At 36.6% G+C, this 22,654-nt stretch overlaps 1 protein-coding gene across 3 annotated transcripts in view; it reads right to left on the bottom strand.

The window, feature by feature from the left end:
• Positions 1-22,654, bottom strand: part of LOC125660928 (ralA-binding protein 1-like) — a 44,816-nt gene that overhangs the window by 1,556 nt on the left and 20,606 nt on the right. For all 3 annotated transcript variants that reach the window (XM_048892748.2, XM_048892749.2, XM_048892750.2), the window contains 9 exons: positions 21,688-21,810; positions 20,464-20,667; positions 14,533-14,651; positions 13,495-13,625; positions 11,795-11,996; positions 10,606-11,325; positions 8,091-8,460; positions 6,123-6,212; positions 3,681-3,883 (listed from right to left, as the gene is read on the bottom strand). In XM_048892748.2, coding sequence (XP_048748705.1) covers positions 3,681-3,883; positions 6,123-6,212; positions 8,091-8,460; positions 10,606-11,325; positions 11,795-11,996; positions 13,495-13,625; positions 14,533-14,651; positions 20,464-20,667; positions 21,688-21,810 — 2,162 coding nt within the window. The remainder of the gene's footprint in view (positions 1-3,680; positions 3,884-6,122; positions 6,213-8,090; positions 8,461-10,605; positions 11,326-11,794; positions 11,997-13,494; positions 13,626-14,532; positions 14,652-20,463; positions 20,668-21,687; positions 21,811-22,654) is intronic.

Genomic DNA, 22,654 nt, shown 5'->3' with positions numbered 1-22,654 from the left:
GTTTTGAAAAATTCTCAAAATCTAAATTGTTTACATGCCAGTTTTTCTTTAAAAATATTTAGAATTATATCTAAGGTTAACAAAAAAACATATTTTACCATAGTTGACCAGAGATATTTTGCAAAATGGTCTCTTGAATACGTAAACCCCCATTTTTAAATTTAAGTTTTACAATTATTCTTTGCACACTTTGAAAATAGTAAATTGTAACAGGAAATACAGTCTTAAAATCAAGATTAACAGAATATGACAATATATATATATATATGTAAAACATACTGAAAATTTTGTCCTACCAGACAATTAGAGCACAAGGGGGGGGGGGGGGGGGGGGGGGCACCCCCACCCCTTCCTTTTTCTCACAATTTTTTTTGGTGTGTGTGTTATTCTTTTTTTTTTTTTTTTTTGGCTATCAATCATATCATACATAAAAATACCTACATGCTATCTCATACTTATAGAAAAAATAAATATAGTGTAACATATGTGTAGATTCTAGCAACTACAGCTCATGTACAAATAATTTTGTTTCTTGAAAATACTTGTGAAGAAGAGTTCAAATATTCAACAACTTTACTGATAATTTTCTGAGGATTTATAATTCTGGGTTTCTTTGAACCAAACACAAACTCACTAAAACAGTTTGAATTCCACTGTGAGGGTCACGCCTATGTATGATTTTTAATTTGTTCAGGCTTAGATTGCAAGCTATGAGCCTTTTAGAGATCAGTGTAGATATTACATTGCTTTGTACCATTGGAGCTAGTGAGGACTTGACACTAGAATAATTCATGGTAAATATATCTAAGATTCACATTTGAATGCTAAATTTGACTCGTACAGTTCTCGTAAACTACAAACATCAGACAAAGAAGTTACAACTGGAACTTTCTAGTCAGTGTTTAAAATTTAAAACCGGATACGTAAAAGCACGGACTTTCCTTAAACAATATCATAAAATCCAGTCACACAAACTAATCCAACACTTAAACAATATCATAAAATCCAGTCACACAAACTAATCCAACACTTAAACAATATCATAAAATCTAGTCACTAATCAAACACTTAAACAATGTCATAAAATCCAGTCACTAATCCAACACTTAAACAATATCATAAAATCCAGTCACTAATCAAATACTTAAACAATATCATAAAATCCAGTCACTAATCCAACACTTAAACAATATCATAAAATCCAGTCACTAATCAAACACTTAAACAATATCATAAAATCCAGTCACTAATACAACACTTAAACAATATCATAAAATCCAGTCACTAATCCAACATTTAAACAATATCATAAAATCCAGTCACAAATCAAACACTTAAACAATGTCACAAAATCCAGTCACTAATCAAATACTTAAACAATATCATAAAATCCAGTCACTAATCAAACACTTAAACAATATCATAAAATCCAGTCACTAATTAAACACTTAAACAATATCATAAAATCCGGTCACTAATTAAACACTTAAACAATATCATAAAATCCAGTCACTAATTAAACACTTAATCAATATCATAAAATCCAGTCACTAATCAAATACTTAAACAATATCATAAAATCCAGTCACTAATCCAACACTTAAACAATATCATAAAATCCAGTCACACAAACTAATCAAACACTTAAACAATATCATAAAATCCAGTCACTAATCAAATACTTAAACAATATCATAAAATCTAGTCACTAATCAAACACTTAAAACAATATCATAAAATCCAGTCACTAATCCAACACTTAAACAATATCATAAAATCTAGTCACTAATCAAACACTTAAAACAATATCATAAAATCCAGTCACTAATCCAACACTTAAACAATATCATAAAATCCAGTCACACAAACTAATCCAACACTTAAACAATATCATAAAATCTAGTCACTAATCCAACACTTAAACAATATCATAAAATCCAGTCACACAAACTAATCAAACACTTAAACAATATCATAAAATCCAGTCACTAATCCAACACTTAAACAATATCATAAAATCCAGTCACTAATCCAACACTTAAACAATATCATAAAATCCGGTCACTAATTAAACACTTAAACAATATCATAAAATCCAGTCACTAATTAAACACTTAAACAATATCATAAAATCCAGTCACTAATCAAATACTTAAACAATATCATAAAATCCAGTCACTAATCCAACACTTAAACAATATCATAAAATCCAGTCACACAAACTAATCCAACACTTAAACAATATCATAAAATCTAGTCACTAATCAAACACTTAAACAATATCATAAAATCCAGTCACTAATCCAACACTTAAACAATATCATAAAATCCAGTCACTAATCAAATACTTAAACAATATCATAAAATCCAGTCACTAATCCAACACTTAAACAATATCATAAAATCCGGTCACTAATTAGACACTTAAACAATATCATAAAATCCAGTCACTAATCCAACACTTAAACAATATCATAAAATCTAGTCACTAATCCAACACTTAAAACAATATCATAAAATCCAGTCACTAATCCAACACTTAAACAATATCATAAAATCCAGTCACACAAACTAATCCAACACTTAAACAATATCATAAAATCTAGTCACTAATCAAACACTTAAACAATATCATAAAATCCAGTCACACAAACTAATCAAACACTTAAACAATATCATAAAATCCAGTCACTAATCCAACACTTAAACAATATCATAAAATCCAGTCACTAATCCAACACTTAAACAATATCATAAAATCTAGTCACTAATCAAACACTTAAACAATATCATAAAATCCAGTCACACAAACTAATCAAACACTTAAACAATATCATAAAATCCAGTCACTAATCCAACACTTAAACAATATCATAAAATCCAGTCACTAATCCAACACTTAAACAATATCATAAAATCTAGTCACTAATCAAATACTTAAACAATATCATAAAATCCAGTCACTAATTAAACACTTAAACAATATCATAAAATCCAGTCACTAATCAAATACTTAAACAATATCATAAAATCCAGTCACTAATCCAACACTTAAACAATATCATAAAATCCAGTCACACAAACTAATCCAACACTTAAACAATATCATAAAATCCAGTCACTAATCAAATACTTAAACAATATCATAAAATCCAGTCACTAATCCAACACTTAAACAATATCATAAAATCCAGTCACTAATCCAACACTTAAACAATATCATAAAATCCAGTCACACAAACTAATCAAACACTTAAACAATATCATAAAATCCAGTCACACAAACCTCTTCTTTCTAAAGCTATAACTGTTTTGATTTGTTGCTGTTTGTTTGTTTTTTTAATCTTTTACCTGTTGTTCCTCGTTATGAGTATAGAGCTATTCAATTATTGCCTCTTGTTCCTCATTACGAGCTATAAGATATCTAATGATTACGTCTTGTTCCTCGTTACAAGCTATCTAATTTTTACCCCTTGTTCCATGTTATGAGATATAAGCTATCTAATTTTTACCTCTTGTTCCTCATTACGAGCTATAAGCTATCTAATTTTTACCCCTTGTTCCATGTTATGAGATATAAGCTATCTAATTTTTACCTCTTGTTCCTCATTACGAGCTATAAGCTATCTAATTTTTACCCCTTGTTCCATGTTATGAGATATAAGCTATCTAATTTTTACCTCTTCTTCCTCATTACGAGCTATAAGCTGCTTCAGGATTTCCTGAAGGTCACCCTCATCCTCACTTTCGTAGCTGCTCTCTGACTCCGAGCTGTACTCCTCTAAATCTGAGTCCTGTCGGAGGTATTTGAGCTCATCGATTTCTTGATTCAATCTCTCAGCCTCGTGACGCTCTGTCTCAATCTTCTTTCTGAGTTCTCTTTCTGTAACCAACAACAAAGGCTGTAAAACACTGACACCCACAGTTTACAACAAAGTATAACTAGGTCAAAGGTCAATGTTAAGGTCACAAGGTCAAAAATGTTGGTGTCAATGGGAAGGTCTTGCCACAAATACACATACCAAATATGAAAGCTCTACCTCTTAGTGGCGTAAAAAATATGACCAAGGTTAAAGTCTTTTGCCACAGACAGACAGACAGGACAGGCAGGTCAAACACTATATGCTTCTGAATCTTCAATTCTGGGGGCATAAAAATGAAAATTGAAGTTTAGACATGAGACAGGAAGGAGGAGCCCCAGGCCAGACTAGGGCATCACTCTCTTCGTTTGTTAGTCACGACCAATAACGCCGATTTACATCTCAGATATCTATATGTATTAATACGTTTAAGCAATTCCTTCTTCAGTAAAGAAATAACGATTACGTTATCATGTCTGATGCAGGATAACCTCCGGGGTCAAGAAATGAGACAGGGGAGGCTATCCTGCATCATCCATGAAAACAGGGATTTTAATTCTATTCTACGCCTCAGACATATACGGCCGATCATTTTCCTACATCATCAGGGACTTTATTTCTATTCTACAATGTCTCAGACATATACAGCTGATCGTTTTCCCATACAGCCATGGATTAGGTTACCATGATGTCATGGCAGCTTCTGAAACGAATTAGGCCTACATGTTTTTTTGCTGACAAAAAATAAATGAGATGGTTGGGGAATACGAGATCTATTTCTTAGAATAATTCAAATAGTTAGTTTGATGTAATGGATTTTAACAGCTGCTTTGAATGCAGAGTCCAAGAAAACTTGTCAGACTCTGTATCGACATGGTTACACATACTTTGAATTGATCCCTGAATGCAGACGATTGATTCACATTGAATAACAAATGATTTTCGGTCATTTATAGATTTCTTTTGCAATATCTATTTGATTAATTCTTATGATCATGAAATACGCAACTTCCGAGATATCAGCTCTTCTGTGATAGAGGTACGTTCAGTGTTCTGTTGAACGCTTGGGTGGGTACAAGATGTATACATATACAAAAGTCTAGCAATGAAAATACGGATAAAAGTAATGAAAGTGTCAATTTTGTTTATATCAGCCATTGGTATACATTAAACTGACCATATCATGAATAATATTTGATTGAATTAGGCCATTAAATTAAATATGAAATTATCTATTTCCTCTTCTGCACGAGTGATATTTTAATCAAAGAAAAATGGTGATAATCGATTTTTGCTTGAGCTATTCTATTATCATATACTAATAAACTTACTAATATTGTGTATCCCTGCAGGTTGGGTGGTTGCATGATGTCTAATTGTCGGTCTTTAGGCAATATATGAAGGCAGCGATAAGCATTTGTACCCACCGCGTGTGAACGGGAGTATGTTTTGCGTCTCACAGTGCGTAAGAGTTCCACTAAGGGAAAGAACTATTGGGCAACTTGGAAGTTGCGTATTGAACTATCAGTTATTGACTTTATGTTTGTAATAATAGCAAAACACGACATGTAAGTGAGATGTGTATCAATTTCCTCACGAGCAGTTAATATTACGTATGAAGGCTTATCACGCCTCAGGCAAAATTGTTGAAATCTAATTGGTCACATGACACCATGAAAAAAAAAACGTATCATGCGAGAACAATCTGTATTGAGCGAGTAATTTATTGTCGGGTTCGACTTGCTGCCGTGATAAAATTGGCGAAGCGATAAGTTGTGATATAGACCTCCACATATACAGTTAGAGGTCTTCAGCGTGATAAATTTATTACAGTTAGTTAGTGACCAGTGTGAAAAGAAAACCCATATCGGGCTCAACCATGTATTTTTCCATATCAGGTCACAAACTAACTGTGTAACTAATAATATTGCATTCCTCTGATTTTTGTGATAGAATACATATCATCCTTTGTTCCTTTTCCATTTTTATACATAAATGAATATTCATATTGACTATAGCTAGAAACTCCACACATTTATGAATATTCATTACTTATAGCTAGAAGCTCCTACTCACAAAATTTTATGAATATTCATTACCTAGAGCTAGAAACCTCTCACATTTAGGAATATTCATTCATAGCTACATGCCCCTAACATTTATGAATAGTCAATACCTACAGCTAAAAGCTTCCCCTCACATTTGTGAATATTCATTACCTGTAGCTAGAATCTCATCCTCACATTTATGAATAATCATTACCTATAGCTAAAAGCTCCTCCTCCTCTAGTATAAGAGCCTGTTCTTCATCCAAAAGCTGCATCATCTCATCATCGTACACAAACTCCTGGTCTGCAAGGGTAAACAATTCAAAAAATTCAAATTCCAAATCTTCCAACGTGAACACAAGACAAGAGGCCCATGGGCCACATCGCTCACCTGAGTCACTTTGGTACATATCAGAAGACATTCCATATATATTTGCACGTAAAACCGTAGTCCCTATTATGGCCCCAACCTACCCCTGGAGGCCATGGTTTTTGCAAACTTGAAACTTGAAGCTATGTCAGAAAGCTTTCATGTAAATGTGAACTTCTTTGGCCCAATGGTTCTTGAGAAGATTTTTAAAGATTTTCTCTATATATTTGTATGTAAAACTTTGATCCCCTACTGTGGCCCCATCCAATCCCCAGGGACCATGATTTTAACAAACTTGAATCTGCACTATATCAGGAAGCTTTCATGTAAATATCAGCTTTTCTGGCTAAGTGGTTCTTGAGAAGAAGATTTTTAAAGATTGTCCCTATATATTTGTATGTAAAACTTTGATCCCCTATTGTGGCCTCATCCAACCCCTGGGGGCTAGGATATCAACAAACTTGCATCTGCATTATGTCAGAAAGCTTTCATGTAAATATCAGCTTTTCTGGCTAAGTGGTTCTTGAGAAGAAGATTTTTAAAGATTTTCTCTACATATTTGTATGTAAAACTTTGATCCCCTATTGTGTCCCCATCTGACCCCCGGGGGCCATGATTTTAACAATTTAGAATCTGCACTATATCAGAAAGTTTTCATATAAATCTCAGCTTTTCTGGCTCAGTGGTTCTTGAGAAGATTTTTAAAGATTTTTCCTATATATTTGTATGTAAAACTTTGATCCACTATTGTGGCCCCATTCGACCCCCGGGGGCCATGATTTTAACAATTTAGAATCTGCACTATATCAGGAAGCTTTCATATAAATCTCAGCTTTTCTGGCTCAGTGGTTCTTGAGAAGAAGGTTTTTAAAGATTTTTCCTATATATTTGTATGTAAAACTTTGATCCCCTATTGTGGTCCCATCCAATTCCCGGGGGCCATGATTTTAACAATTTAGAATCTGCACTACATAATAAAGCTTATCTATAAATTTCATCTTTTCTGGCCCAGTGGTTTTTGAGAAGAAGATTTTTAATGACCCTACTCTATTTTTACCTTTTCTTGATTATCTCCCCTTGGAAGGCGGTATGGCCCTTTATTTTAACTATTTAGAATTCCCTTTACCTAAGGATGCTTTGTGCAAACTTTGGTTGAAATTGGCCCAGTGGTTTCTGAGAAGAAGTCAAAAATGTTAAAAGTTTACAGACGGACAGACGGACGGACGGACGGACGCCGGAATATGGGTGATCAGAAAGCTCACTTGAACTTTTAGCTCAGGTGAGCAAAAAACGAAACAAGAAAACAATAAAATTCCGAACAGTCCAATGAGAAACAATTGAAATCCTAAAAATTTCCACTGGGAAACAATCTAAACTTTGCATTTCCTGAGTAAACATCTAACAGAATATCCATACTTTGGTCACACACAAGGATAATTTGTGTCAAGTTTGCTTGAAATTGGCTTAGTGGTTCTTGAGAAGATCTTTAAACAATGCCACATCATTTTTACTAATTAATTTAAAGATGGTGAGACATTTCAATTGAGCAAACTTGAATTCTTTGCAACAAGTTTGGGTTCTTAAGAAGTCGAAAAAGCCAAATCTGATTTTCTTCTTGAAAACGATTTGTATGCATTTATGAATTCCATTAATTTATCAAAAGTTTACGAACAGAAAGACGGACACCAGACAAAAATAAATCAGAAAAGCTCACTTGAGTTTTCAGCCCATATCAGCTAAACAACACAACAGAATATTCATACACTGGTCTCACAAGAATTCAACAAATCCTATCTAATCTTTTGACTGTACCGCTTTCTTCCAGTTCAGACATTTGGCTCAGTATGTGTTCTCCGTCTGTTTCATCTGGAGTCTGTTCGTCTTTCTTCACAGCCGCCTCATCGTCATCCTCCTTCGACCCCTCATCACCTGACCTCTGTTGACCTCTCTTTACCTGTGACCTTCCTTCCTCCTGATCCGTTACACAAGTCTCACTCTCATCTGTCCAAGTGTGCGTCACGCCCCTTTCTGCCTCTAGAATTTCCTCTGCGGTGTTTTCAAACTGGTCATCAGAAGACTCATCCTGTTCCTTCACCGATAAAACTACTGGGTCCACCTCATTCGGTTGATCAGATCCTAGATCTCTGGTATTCTTTTTTTTCCAGACCTTCTCATCTTGTACCTGTGTAAAATAATGGAAAAGTTTACTTGTGTGGAGGACAAGACTCCATGTGGACTCGAACATACCTTTCATGAACAGTCTGCTAGCATCTCTTCACAACTCCGGTGGTCTAGATGTTAGAGCATTCACCCCGGTGCATGCAGAAGGCCGGGGTTCAAATCCTGGCAACGACAGACCTAAGTCGTTAAAACAGACAGTGACAGTTCCATCGTCAAACGCTCGGCATCAGGTGTGAATGTCACGGGTCCTTAAATATAACCTTAAAAACGAATGTCCCGTGTCACAGTAGGTGTGACACGCTAAAGAACCCTCACTGCTCAATGACCGTAAGTGCCGAGGATAAGTCTAAATTTAAGCCCTTCACCAGTCTTGGTGATGTCTCCATGAGTGAAAAATTCTCAAGCGAGACGTTAAACAAGATATGACCCCTGGGTCGAGGCCTCTGCTGGTGGACTGTTAGTCCCCGAGGGTCTCTATAGCCCAGTAGCTAAGTACTTCGTTACTAGCTTGAAAATACGGATTTATATTTAATTGCTGTTATAAAATTTAGAAATTCATTTCAAAATTAAGGATTATCTCCCTCATGCATAGCTCTCATCCTTGGACAAATTTGGCTCCACTTGTTTGGCATGCTGTTTTTGGCTATATTTAGATCTAAAAACTTCATAGTTATTTCGGATTTCAAACATTTCGGTTGAGCATCACTGAAGAGACATTATTTGTCGAAATGCGCATCTGGTGCATCAAAATTGGTACCGTATAAGTTTTACATTATGACCCCTGGGTCGAGGCCTCTGCTGGTGGACTGTTAGTCCCCGAAGGTCTCTACAGCCCAGTAGCTAAGTACTTTGATACTAGCTTGAAAATACGGATGTATATTTAATTGCTGTTATAAAATTTAGAAATTCATTTCAAAATTAAGGATTATCTCCCTCATGCATAGCTCTTATCCTTGGATGAATTTGGCTCCACTTGTTTGGCATGCTGTTTTTGGCTATATTTAGATCTAAAACTTCATATTTATTTCTGATTTCAAACATTTCGGTTGAGCATCACTGAAGAGACATTATTTGTCGAAATGCGCATATGGTGCATCAAAATTGGTACCGTATAAGTTTTACACAATACAATCAATCAATCTATTCATAACTCAGTTGAACTTTTAAGACACATTTCTTGTTTAAATGATATCTGTGACTGAGAGAATTTGCGTGACTGTTTGAGAGAATTTCTGTGACTGAGAAGATTTCTGTGACTGTTTGAGAGAATTTGTGTGACTGAGAGAATTTGTGTGACTGTTTGAGAGAATTTGTGTGACTGTTTGAGAGAATTTCTGTGACTGAGAAGGTTTCTATGACTGAGAGAATTTCTGTGACTGTTTGAGAGAATTTCTGTGCCTAAAAGAATATCTGTGACTGAGAAGATTTCTATGACTGAGAGAATTTCTGTGACTGTTTGAGAGAATTTCTGTGACTGTTTGGGAGAATTTATGTGACTGTTTGAGAGAATTTATGTGACTGAGAGAATTTCTGTGACTGTTTGAGAGAATTTCTGTGACTGTTTGGGAGAATTTATGTGACTGTTTGAGAGAATTTCTGTGACTGAGAGAATTTCTGTGACTGTTTGAGAGAATTTCTGTGACTGAGAGAATTCTTATGACTGTTTGAGATAATTTGTGTGACTGTTTGAGAGAATTTCTGTGACTGACAGAATTTCTATGACTGTTTGAGAGAATTTCTGTGACTGTTTGAGAGAATTTCTGTGACTGAGAGAATTCCTATGACTGTTTGAGATAATTTGTGTGACTGTTTGAGAGAATTTCTGTGACTGACAAGAATTTCTATGACTGTTTGAGAGAATTTCTGTGACTGTTTGAGAGAATTTCTGTGACTCATTGAGAGAGAATTTCTGTGACTGTTTGAGAGAATTTCTGTGACTGTTTAAGAGAATTTTTGTGACTGAGAAGATTTCTGTGACTGTTTGAGAGAATTTGTGTGACTGTTTGAGAGAATTTTTGTGACTGAGAGAATTTGTGTGACTGTTTGAGAGAATTTCAGTGACTGTTTGAGAGAATTCCTGGGACTGTCTGAGAGAATTTCTGTGACTGAGAGAATTTCTGTGACTGTTAGCACTCATTACTCTCACCTTTTCCTTTGTATTCTCAATTTCCCCATTCCTCTCTAGGACATCGTCATTCTTCATTTTATCTTTCTCTGTTTGCTCTTTGGATTCTTCATCATTAACAACATCGTGTTTGATTTCAGTCTTATCTCTGACATCAGCCTCTGAGACTCTAGTGGTCTCAGTCATTGGATCATCACCTGCTTCTTTTACCTCTTCAACAAATTTCTCCTCTGGTTGTGAGCTGGAGAGTGTTGTATCGTTCTGACTGGACATGACTGTTTCAGTTGAGTCTTTTTCTTGTTCCTGATTGGCTCCTGGATAAATATCAGCTGACTGTTTGTTATCCTCCTCCTGATTGGCTAGATCGTGGGGAGAAAGTTGCCGAGAACTAGACATATCCTTCTTTGATGAAGGATGAGCTTGTTCCTGTGTGGATAGCAGTTCCACATCTGAAGCTTGTTCCTGTGTAGGTGGAACATGTTGTTCTGTGGGTGGAGCTTGTTCTTTTGTGGGCGGAACATGTTGCTCTGTGGGTGGAGCTTGTTCCTCTGTGGGTGGAACATGTTGCTCTGTGGGTGGAGCTTCTTCCTGTGTGGAAAGAGTTTGGTCTGGTGGAGGTGGGGCTTGTTGTTTGACTGGCACCTGTAGATCAAGTTTGAGTTCCTCATCTTCTGTGACAGTAGGGGGTCTCGATTCTTCTTTCATTTTTCTTTCCGCGGTTCCTTTCTGAATTTGTTTTATCTAAAATACAGAATGTTAAGGCTAGTTAAGTTTTGATTAACAAAAATTGATTTTAATTTGTTTCAAGATGAAAAAATAACATAAGGTGAAAATTTCCTTGAATACAGAATTTTGTATACGTGCACACACACACACGACATTCACACTTCCTCAATATAGAATTATGTACACACACACACGACATTCTCACTTCCTCACCATCAACTTGAGTTTTGTCATAATTTTGTACAAGCATGCAAACATCATTCATACTTCAATGTCTTCTGTTTCAGTTGCAACAGTCACGCTTCAGTACCTTCCGTTTGAGTTACAACAGTCACGCTTCAGTACTTCCGCTTGAGTTACAACAGTCACACTTCAGTACCTTCTGTTTGAGTTACAACATTCACACTTCAGTACCTTCTGTTTGAGATACAACAGTCACGCTTCAGTGCCTTCTGTTTGAGTTACAACAGTCATGCTTCAGTACCTTTCGTTTGAGTTGAGTAACGATGCGTTGCACCTCCCACAGCTGCTCTTCTTTGTCTTGGTCTGTTGAGCCTGCATTGATCTCAGCGTGGAGTGCATTCAGCAAGGATTCCTGCTTCTGTAGCTCTTCCTGCATCTGAGCAAGGGATTCTGGGAGTTCTAGTGACCAGCGAGAGGTGGTGGGCTTAATGGGAGGTTTGTATCTGTCAAAGAGAGGTTTCCATAGTAACTTATGAAGTGGTGATAAGAGATGGCAAAGAAAAATGACCATGAAAACCAGAGGTGAAAGAGAAATCGTCATGACAACTTGTGTTCAAAGAGAAATCGTCATGACAACTTGTGTTCAAAGAGAAATCGTCATGACAACTTGTGTTCAAAGAGAAATCGTCATGACAACTTGTGTTCAAAGAGAAATCTTCATGACAACTTGTGTTCAAAGACAAATTGTCATGGTAAGATGTCATATTGGTATCGTGAGTTTAAGATAGTGCAACATCAGAGAATAATTTGCTGTAGGTGTGAAAGACCTCAATTTTTGATTTCTACATTAGAAAATAATTTGCTAGAGGTATGAAAGAAATCACTTTTAAGTTCTCTACATCAGAGAATAATTTGCTAGAGGTAGTGTTGAAAAATTGGTAAACTTTCATAATTGATAATCGGTTATAATCGGAAGAACTGTTTCGATCAATGATCGATATAATCGGTATTTACATGTAGTTAATAAATGATTAATATTTTTGGGGTTATTCTATTTAGTTTTATGGATATGTGCAGCATACACACTACCTGGTGTCACTGAATTCCCACTTTTCAATGCGGATCCCATGCACATGTCTCAATATAAAAGCGGGATTAACAGTCAGATGAATCTCGGATTAGATATTAATTAGTGTACAAGCGACAACCGATTATGAAAAATAGAATCGATAATCGGAATCGAAGAGCCATAAACGATCGACAATTGATTGTCAGCAACAATCGTTTCCTCACTAGCTAGAGGTATGAAGGACTCACTTTTTCATTGACAATCGTTTCATCACTAGCTAGTCGACAATCGTTTCATCACTAGCTAGAGGTATGAAGAACTCACTTTTTCGTCGACAATCGTTTCATCACTAGCTAGAGGTATGAAAAACTCACTTTTTCATCGACAATCGTTTCATCACTAGCTAGAGGTATGAAGAACTCACTTTTTCATCGACAATCGTTTCATCACTAGCTAGTCGACAATCGTTTCATTACAAGCTAGAGGTATGAAGAACTCACTTTTTCGTCGACAATCGTTTCATCACTAGCTAGAGGTATGAAGAACTCACTTTTTCGTCGACAATTGTGTCATCACTAGCTAGAGGTATGAAGAACTCACTTTTTCATTGACAATCGTTTCATCACTAGCTAGTCGACAATCGTTTCATTACAAGCTAGAGGTATGAAGAACTCACTTTTTTGTCGACAATCGTTTCATCACTAGCTAGAGGTATGAAGAACTCACTTTTTCATTGACAATCGTTTCATCACTAGCTAGTCGACAATCGTTTCATTACAAGCTAGAGGTATGAAGAACTCACTTTTTCGTCGACAATCGTTTCATCATTCACTAGCTAGAGGTATGAAGAACTCACTTTTTCATTGACAATCGTTTCATCACTAGCTAGTCGACAATCGTTTCATCACTAGCTAGAGGTATGAAGAACTCACTTTTTGATTTCTACATCTGAGAATAGCTTGCTGGAGGTCTGGAACAACACGTTGAGAACTCGATGCGAGATCTGCATGGTGGGACTCAACACAATGGACACATTCTGCAGGCTCATTTTGTTCTCCTTCTCCTGCGAAATTAAAAAAAAAAAGAATATACTCAAAAAATACCGCACTTTTAGAATTAATGATTAGTTAAATAATTTAATTACTGGAACTAGGTCGCTGATTTTGACTACGAATTACTCCCTTTGCCACTGGATTTTATAGAAATGAAAAAAAAATTTCACAAATGTTTCATTTTAAGGAGATGTATTACATCGTCGTAATGGCTGACTCCCTTCTAAAACCTGGATGAACATATAAATCATCAGCAATATTTGTCTATTCCTTTTCGAATTAAATGCCTGCCTGTATAGCCAAGTACATGTAGGTTAGCGTGTCGACTGCTGAACTGTAGATCGTGGGTTCGAGTCCAGCATGGGCTTCAAATTTTTAAATATTACTTTCAACTAAAACTGCAGTTTTTTACTAAATAAAGAGAATTTGAAAGTTACTTTTCCATTTTAAAATATTGTTGCACATATCCTCCACTTTTCATCCACATCAAATTTATCTCACATAACCTTCCTCCATATTGACTATGGTCAAATTCTAACAATATGGTGGGGCTTTTAACTTTCTGTGTCTGAGTTATGGAGAGTAGATAACTTCCTGATTTTGATTTAGGGAATTGTGGGTGATTTTGTTTGCTGATGACTATGAAATACATGTTAGATACACGTTGTGCTGTAGGCAAAAATAAACAGTGTCAATCATTCTACCACTGAGAGGCAAATAGTTGTTTTTTTTATTTTGGTTCCAACTTTGGATTCACTCCTGAAGTACAAAAGGATTAAAGAAATAGGACTATGATAATGCACTGTCATTTGTTTATCAGAAAAAGAGTAAACTTTTGAATGTCCAATTCTTTGGACTTTTCATCAATGTAATCATAACAAAACAATCAGTCTCTGGAGGACTGTAGCCCTTGTGTACCCTCTGAATGACGTGGGTCATGTGTACAATCATCCACGACAACAGCTGTCTGTTACAGCTAGGAAGTTCATTAATTAGTCGACGGAAAGCTTCACACCTGGCAATCTCTCCCCGCACCACTGAAAAAGAAAATTACTGTGTCTAAATACTCAGAAAAATTGTCATACATTTCCCTGGCATACAGCATCAGAGATTGTTTAGATACTGCATGGGTGGTTAATGTACTAAAATCAGGTCCCATGGATGCTTAACCCCTTTCCTCACAATCACACACCTTAACTCACATACCTGTGCCTCACAACCACACACTTTAACTCACACACCTGTGCCCCACAACCACACACTTTAACTCACATACCTGTGCCCCACAATCACACACTTTAACTCACATACCTGTGCCCCACAATCACACACTTTAACTCACATACCTGTGCCCCACAACCACACACTTAAACTCACATACTTTTGCCCCACAATCAAACACTTTAACTCATATACTTTTGCCCCACAATCACACACTTTAACTCTCATACCTGTGCCCCACAACCACACACTTTAACTCACATACCTGTGCCCCACAACCACACACTTTAAGTCACATACCTGTGCCCCACAACCACACACTTTAACTCACATACCTGTGCCCCACAACCACACACTTAAACTCACATACTTTTGCCCCACAATCAAACACTTTAACTCATATACTTTTGCCCCACAACCACACACTTTAACTCTCATACCTATGCCCCACAACCACACACTTTAAGTCACATACTTTTGCCCCACAATCAAACACTTTAACTCATATACTTTTGCCCCACAATCAAACACTTTAACTCATATACTTTTGCCCCACAACCACACACTTTAACTCACATATCTGTGTCTCACAATCACACACTTTAACTCACATACCTGTGCCCCACAACCACACACTTTAACTCACATATCTGTGTCTCACAACCACACACTTTAACTCACATACCTGTGCCCCACAACCACACACTTTAAGTCACATACCTGTGCCCCACAACCACACACTTTAACTCACATACCTGTGCCCCACAACCACACACTTTAACTCACATACTTTTGCCCCACAATCAAACACTTTAACTCATATACTTTTGCCCCACAATCACACACTTTAACTCACATATCTGTGTCTCACAACCACACACTTTAACTCACATATCTGTGTCTCACAATCACACACTTTAACTCACATACCTGTGCCCCACAATCACACAATTTAACTCGCATACTTATGCCCCACAATCACACACTTTAACTCACATACCTGTGCCCCACAATCACACAATTTAACTCGCATACTTATGCCCCACAATCACACACTTTAACTCACATACCTGTGCCCCACAATCACACAATTTAACTCGCATACTTATGCCCCACAATCACACACTTTAACTCACATACCTGTGCCCCACAATCACACACTTTAACTCACATACCTGTGCCCCACAATCACACAATTTAACTCGCATACTTATGCCCCACAATCATGCAGTTTAATGCATATACCTTTGCCCCACAATTAAAGACCCAACTTTAAGTTAACACCCCCAAATTGTTAGCCGTCTCTCAATCAAACATTTAACAATAGATCTCAGGTGGAGTGACATCTGCAGACACTGTGGTCTAGAGCTACCCTAGAGAGGTGTTTTGATAACAATAACATCCAGTACCTACAGGCATTATTTAGATCTTCAGGAAGCCCTGTATTATACAATTTTGATAGCATTGACCTGTTCACAACTGCTACAGTCCCTGAAACGTTCTTCTTTCCCACTTGTAGGGTGAGTGATCTGTGAACGCACGGTGAGCGAACGGTGAACGAACGCAGAGCGAGCGGTGAACGAACGCAGAGCAAACAGTGAACGGTGAGCGAACGTTGAGCGCACACTGAACGCAAAATGGTCTATTTACTCGGAATGTTTCGGATTTTCTCCTGTGATTTTACTTATTTCATAATCAAGTAATAAAATACATGTACATGTATATTTCATCAATTAATAAAAAAATTAATAAACTGGAATCGTGATACAGCATATTTTACAGTTCTGGATATATTCAATGTAATATATTTTTGTACAAGTACTAACTTAAAGTATACATGTATATATTTCAAGAAATTATCGCAAATTGTACATTAATACACGCAACAGTCATACACAAACAAAAGCAATTTTCGTATGTACATTGTGTATACTATAACATGTATAGATACATTTAATGCATGGGTATAATATATAAACAATGCATGTGAAAAGGAAAACACTATAGTCTACATGTGTAGTGACATCCAGAATTTACAGGTGTTCATGTATGGCTTCAAACTTTATGAGCTGGATCATTTGGGATACCTGTAATTAACAAACACCCCCCCCCCCCTCCAAAAGGAGTCAATATAGATGCAGTACACAAACAATGGACGGTATACCCTGTGTCAACACCTCAACACTCCTAACAGTATTGAATATTCCTACTTACATTTGTCGCAGCTACATCGACCCGAGGAAATAATCAGTACAAAACTTTCTATTTTGATTATTGATGTGACCATAGATTGCTGTTAGATCGTGCAATATTTGTATATATTTGATGTAGATAAAACTATTTATTATACTGAACTACCCGTAGAATGTTTAAAGGCTAATGCAGAAATGTACCAGATAAACAAAGGCTTTCAAGTGATATTTTGCAAATAATAAAGGCCATTTTTAGGGCAAAATTATCCAAAAATAAGGGTCTTTTTTAGGATTTTTAAGGGCTTTTTAGACAAAAATAAGGGTTAAATTTACAAATCAATAGGAAAGAAAAAATGTTTTACTCACCATTTGCAAGAACAATAATACAAAAACTAATTACCCACTCAGAAGATCATACCACTGGTCATCAACAGCCATATTCGGCATTCAGCACAAACCATGATATAATTCAGGTGGACTCCCATGGCTCACAATCAATGCTGAATATAGCTGATAACCATCAAGATGTCTTCTGAGATGTACATTTAATCAACATATTTATTTTCTGAAAGTATACTAAGACTGAATTTAATAAATTCCAACACTTACTTTATGTCAAATTTATTGAAACTTTCAAAATTTGAAAATGTAGGAATTTCAACAAAAAATTAGGGCTTTTTTAGGATTCTAAAGCTCAAATAAGGAAAATAAGGGCTGTTGTAGAAAAATAAGGAAAATAAGGGCCCGCTTGAAAGCCTGTAACAATTATATCTTTCCATTAAAGACAAATGTTACAAAAGTTTCAAATTTGACAAGAGTAGTAGTGGTAAGTATCAGTTTAATATATTCACAATATCTTCACCTTGCATTCACAATGTCTTTTATAAATATAGGCATAAAAATAGCTATATCAATTTGACATTCTGACACGTACATACGGTAAAATGCACATTATGTAGCATCGTTTCTTTGTTTTTATTTTTCAAAGTAGGGGGAGGGGGGTGACTTGTTTAAAACTCGTGTCAAGCAATGCAAAATAATTATAATAATGTGTGCCCGAACTTGTAAATTTATGCTAAATCGTGAACACAGGAGAAGAGGTTATCGTTACCTGAAACTGCCTTATTTTTTGTACTTGGGTTAAATTCATAATGACAAGGTCTTATATTCATGTCTCATTTAGAATTATTTTTAACAAAAGCTCAAATGAACCTTTCGGCATTCATCTTGGATAATCCTGACATTTTGTACTTCAAAATTAAATTTTTGATATAGTAAGAAAGTCTCCTTCCACTCTTACGCACACTTTCAATTTTCATTTTCGCCTTGCTATCAAGATTGGTCCCTTCACTTTGGTGTTCCGAATGACAATGAAAAGACTGAACGATGAACGAACGGTGAGCGCACGCTGAACGCTTTGTGAACGGTGAGCGCACACTGAACACTTTGTGAACGCTGAACGAACAGTGAGCGCACACTGAACGCAAAACTGTGAACGGAGAGCGCACGGTGAACGCACGCTGAATGAACGGTGAACGCACGCTGAACGATTGGTGAACGCACGGTGAGCGAACGGAAAAATGATAAAGTAGAACATTTCAGGGACTGTATTTTCTCGTAATTCAATTGTTTTTAAAAAGCCCCCTGCATGAACAACACAATTTTGATTAAATTATGATATAATTGTAATTTCCCCTTCTTTATGCATGTATTATAAATTACACAATCAAAAATCAAACAATAATTTGCCCATTAATTTCTAAAACTTGTAACTTATTGAAATGATTTATATTATTAATTTATGATAACTGTATATTCATAAAAGAAATTATTCATTGAGCCAATGACTGAGAGTAAAAGAGAGAAAGAGGGGGTGGTGTAGACTGTGTGTCATCTAGCCATAGCGATACAACCATTATACAAACACTATGACCACAGAAACACTGCAGATGGCCCTGAGACCCTTCTAAAAACATGAGGCCCGCAAGGCGGGGCATATACCCTCATAATGAAGTACCAAATCCATCACACAAAACTGTGGCCTGTAGTTTAAGAATGTCTACAAGTGTTACAGACACACATACTCACCCACACACAAACACTCCCAATACAATACCCCCAACCCCCTCCACGATGAATTGCGAGGGAATAACATCAAACCAAAATAAATTCCCTGGATTTTTGCAGGGAGACATTGAGCAGGACTCACTTCACTCAACATGACTGACCAGAACAAGACTAGCTCAGACATGACTGACCAGGACAAGACTAGCTGAGACATGACTGACCAGTACAAGACTAGCTGAGACATGTCTGACCAGGACAAGACTAGCTGAGACATGACTGACCAGAACAAGACTAGCTGAGACGTGACTGACCAGTACAAGACTAGTTGAGCATGTCTGACCAGAACAAGACTAGCTCAGACATGACTGACCAGGACAAGACTAGCTGAGACATGACTGACCAGAACAAGACTAGCTGAGATATGTCTGACCAGAACCAGACTAGCTGAGACATGTCTGACCAGAATAAGACTAGCTGAGACATGACTGACCAGAACAAGACTAGCTGAGACATGTCTGACCAGAATAAGACTAGCTGAGACATGACTGACCAGTACAAGACTAGCTGAGACATGACTGACCAGTACAAGACTAGCTGAGACATGACTGACCAGAACAAGACTAGCTGAGACATGACTGACCAGTACAAGACTAGCTGAGACATGACTGACCAGAACAAGACTAGCTGAGACATGACTGACCAGTACAAGACTAGCTGAGACATGACTGACCAGAACAAGACTAGCTGAGACATGACTGACCAGAACAAGATTAGCTGAGACATGACTGACCAGATCAAGACTAGCTGAGACATGAATGACCAGAACAAGACTACCTCAGACATGACTGACCAGAACAAGACTAGCTGAGACATGAATGACCAGAACAAGACTAGCTGAGACATGACTGACCAGAACAAGACTAGCTGAGACATGACTGACCAGGACAAGACTAGCTCAGACATGACTGACCAGGACAAGACTAGCTGAGACATGACTGACCAGAACAAGACTAGCTGAGACATGACTGACCAGGACAAGACTAGCTGAGACATGAATGACCAGGACAAGACTAGCTGAGACATGAATGACCAGTACAAGACTAGCTGAGACATGACTGACCAGTACAAGACTAGCTGAGACATGACTGACCAGTACAAGACTAGCTGAGACATGTCTGACCAGTACAAGACTAGCTGAGACATGACTGACCAGAACAAGAATAGCTGAGACATGACTGACCAGGACAAGACTAGCTGAGACATGACTGACCAGAACAAGACTAGCTGAGACATGACTGACTGAGACATGACTTAATGGGGCATGACTGACCAGACACTTGAAACAGGGCTGATTTTATTTAATACTCACCTGAAGCTTCTTCAAACTTGGACATGAGGTTCTTTGTCAGCACGGGTTCCGGGAGTTCTCGGAGGAACTGCTTGAGGAGGCTGGCAATGATGTTGGGTTCGTGTTCCTCGAGGTAGACAGGTGCCCTGCGATTATAGCAGTCCTTTAACGCCTGTATCTTAGACTTGACTCCCGAGATTCTGTATATCCCTTCACAGGACAGACCTGTCACAACGAAACAGAGATACAATCACTATCAGCTCTCAATCTGAAAGTCACAACGAAGCACAGATTCAATCAATATCAGCTCTCAATCTGAAAATTTCATTTTGTTGTAAATATGAGCTGTTATGATAGTTTTGTATGTAACTTAGTCATTGATAGAATTACAACTAAGTTTAAGATTTTATCAAAGTAAAGTTTTCACTTCTATTGATGAAAGGTGAAGATAATTAACTGTGATCAATTGCATAACCCCTATAAGTAATACAAAATAGATAGTTAGGCAAACACGGACACCTGGACACACCAGATGTGGGATCAGGTGCCTAGGAGGAGTAAGCATCCCCTGTCGACCGGTCACACCTGCCGTAACCCCTATATCCTGATCAGGTAAATAGAGTTATCCGCAGTCAAAATCAGTGTGCCAAGAATGGCTTAACAATCGGTATGAAACATGTCAGACAGCATTTGACCCAATGATAGGTTGCATATAGATATCAATTTTGTACGAGAAGACAATAATGTCATTTTGCTTCATTCCGAGCCTCTAGTTTAGTTTTCTAACTCAAATTTCAATAACAAAAGTTTCTAAATCTTTTTTTTTTCTATCATTGAAGAAGTAAATCACAATTTTGCAAACTAAAGTTGTCAACACCGAATTGACAGCTAGTGTAGCTAAGCAACAGAGATTAAACACACCCTCTTAGATTTAATTTGTAGATTTTATGAACATGAAATATCTATAACACAAATATTATATTGTTTATCTGTATATTGTATTTTGGGATTAGGAGATGTTTAATTGATTACACAGCAAGTCTGTACATAGAAACACTAATCACATAAACAAGAACACACGTAAAAAATATCTCCGTCCACAAACTTTCTGTGCTAAGTTCCAAGTCAAAAAAAAAAAAAATTGTAAAATAGACAGTTTGGCTTTTATGGAATATCAATAGATTTTTTTTAATAGGAACATAAAACTTGGACGTAATAATCCGCAAACTAATTTTCTGATATTACCGTGTTCCTCGATATAGTCAACACACTCTCGGAAGAGGCGGGGCAGCTCTACGCCATCATGACTCGGGCTCCTCTCCACGGCAACCGACAACGGCACTCCAAAAATAGGCTTGATGTCCTCAACTGCCATAGAAATTCAATGAACCATGTCAGTTATCGACAAATCAATTGTTGTTAATGAATAATGTGTATAAAACATCCCATCACATGTGTATAAAACATCCCATCACATGTGTATAAAACATCCTATTACATGTGTATAAAACATCCTATCATGTCTGTATAAAACATCCTATCACATGTGTATAAAAACATCCTATCATGTGTGTATATAACATCCTATCACGTGTATAAAAACATCCTGTCACATGTGTATAAAACATCCTATCATGTGTGTATAAAAACATCCTATCATGTGTGTATATAACATCCTATCACATGTATATAAAACATCCTATCACATGTGTATAAAACATCCTATCATGTGTGTATAAAACATCCTATCATGTGTATATAAAACATCCTATCACATGTGTATAAAACATCCTATCACGTGTATAAAAACATCCTGTCACATGTGTATATAACATCCTATCATGTGTGTATAAAACATCCTCTCACATGTATATAAAACATCCTATCACGTGTGTATAAAACATCCTATCATGTGTGTATAAAACATCCTATCACATGTGTATAAAACATCCTATCATGTGAGTATAAAACATCCTATCACATGTGTATATAACATCCTATTACATGTGTATACAACATCCTATCATGTGTGTATAAAACATCCTATCATGTGTGTATAAAACATCCTATCATGTGTGTATAAAACATCCTATCACATGTGTATAAAACATCCTATCACATGTGTATAAAACATCCTATCACGTGTGTATAAAACATCCTATCATGTGTGTATAAAACATCCTATCACGTGTGTATATAACATCCTATTACA

The sequence above is a fragment of the Ostrea edulis genome, chromosome 8, assembly GCF_947568905.1.
Source record: "Ostrea edulis chromosome 8, xbOstEdul1.1, whole genome shotgun sequence".
NCBI classification, from domain to species: Eukaryota; Metazoa; Mollusca; class Bivalvia; order Ostreida; family Ostreidae; genus Ostrea; species Ostrea edulis.
This window is presented reverse-complemented; position numbering and strand designations above follow the sequence as displayed.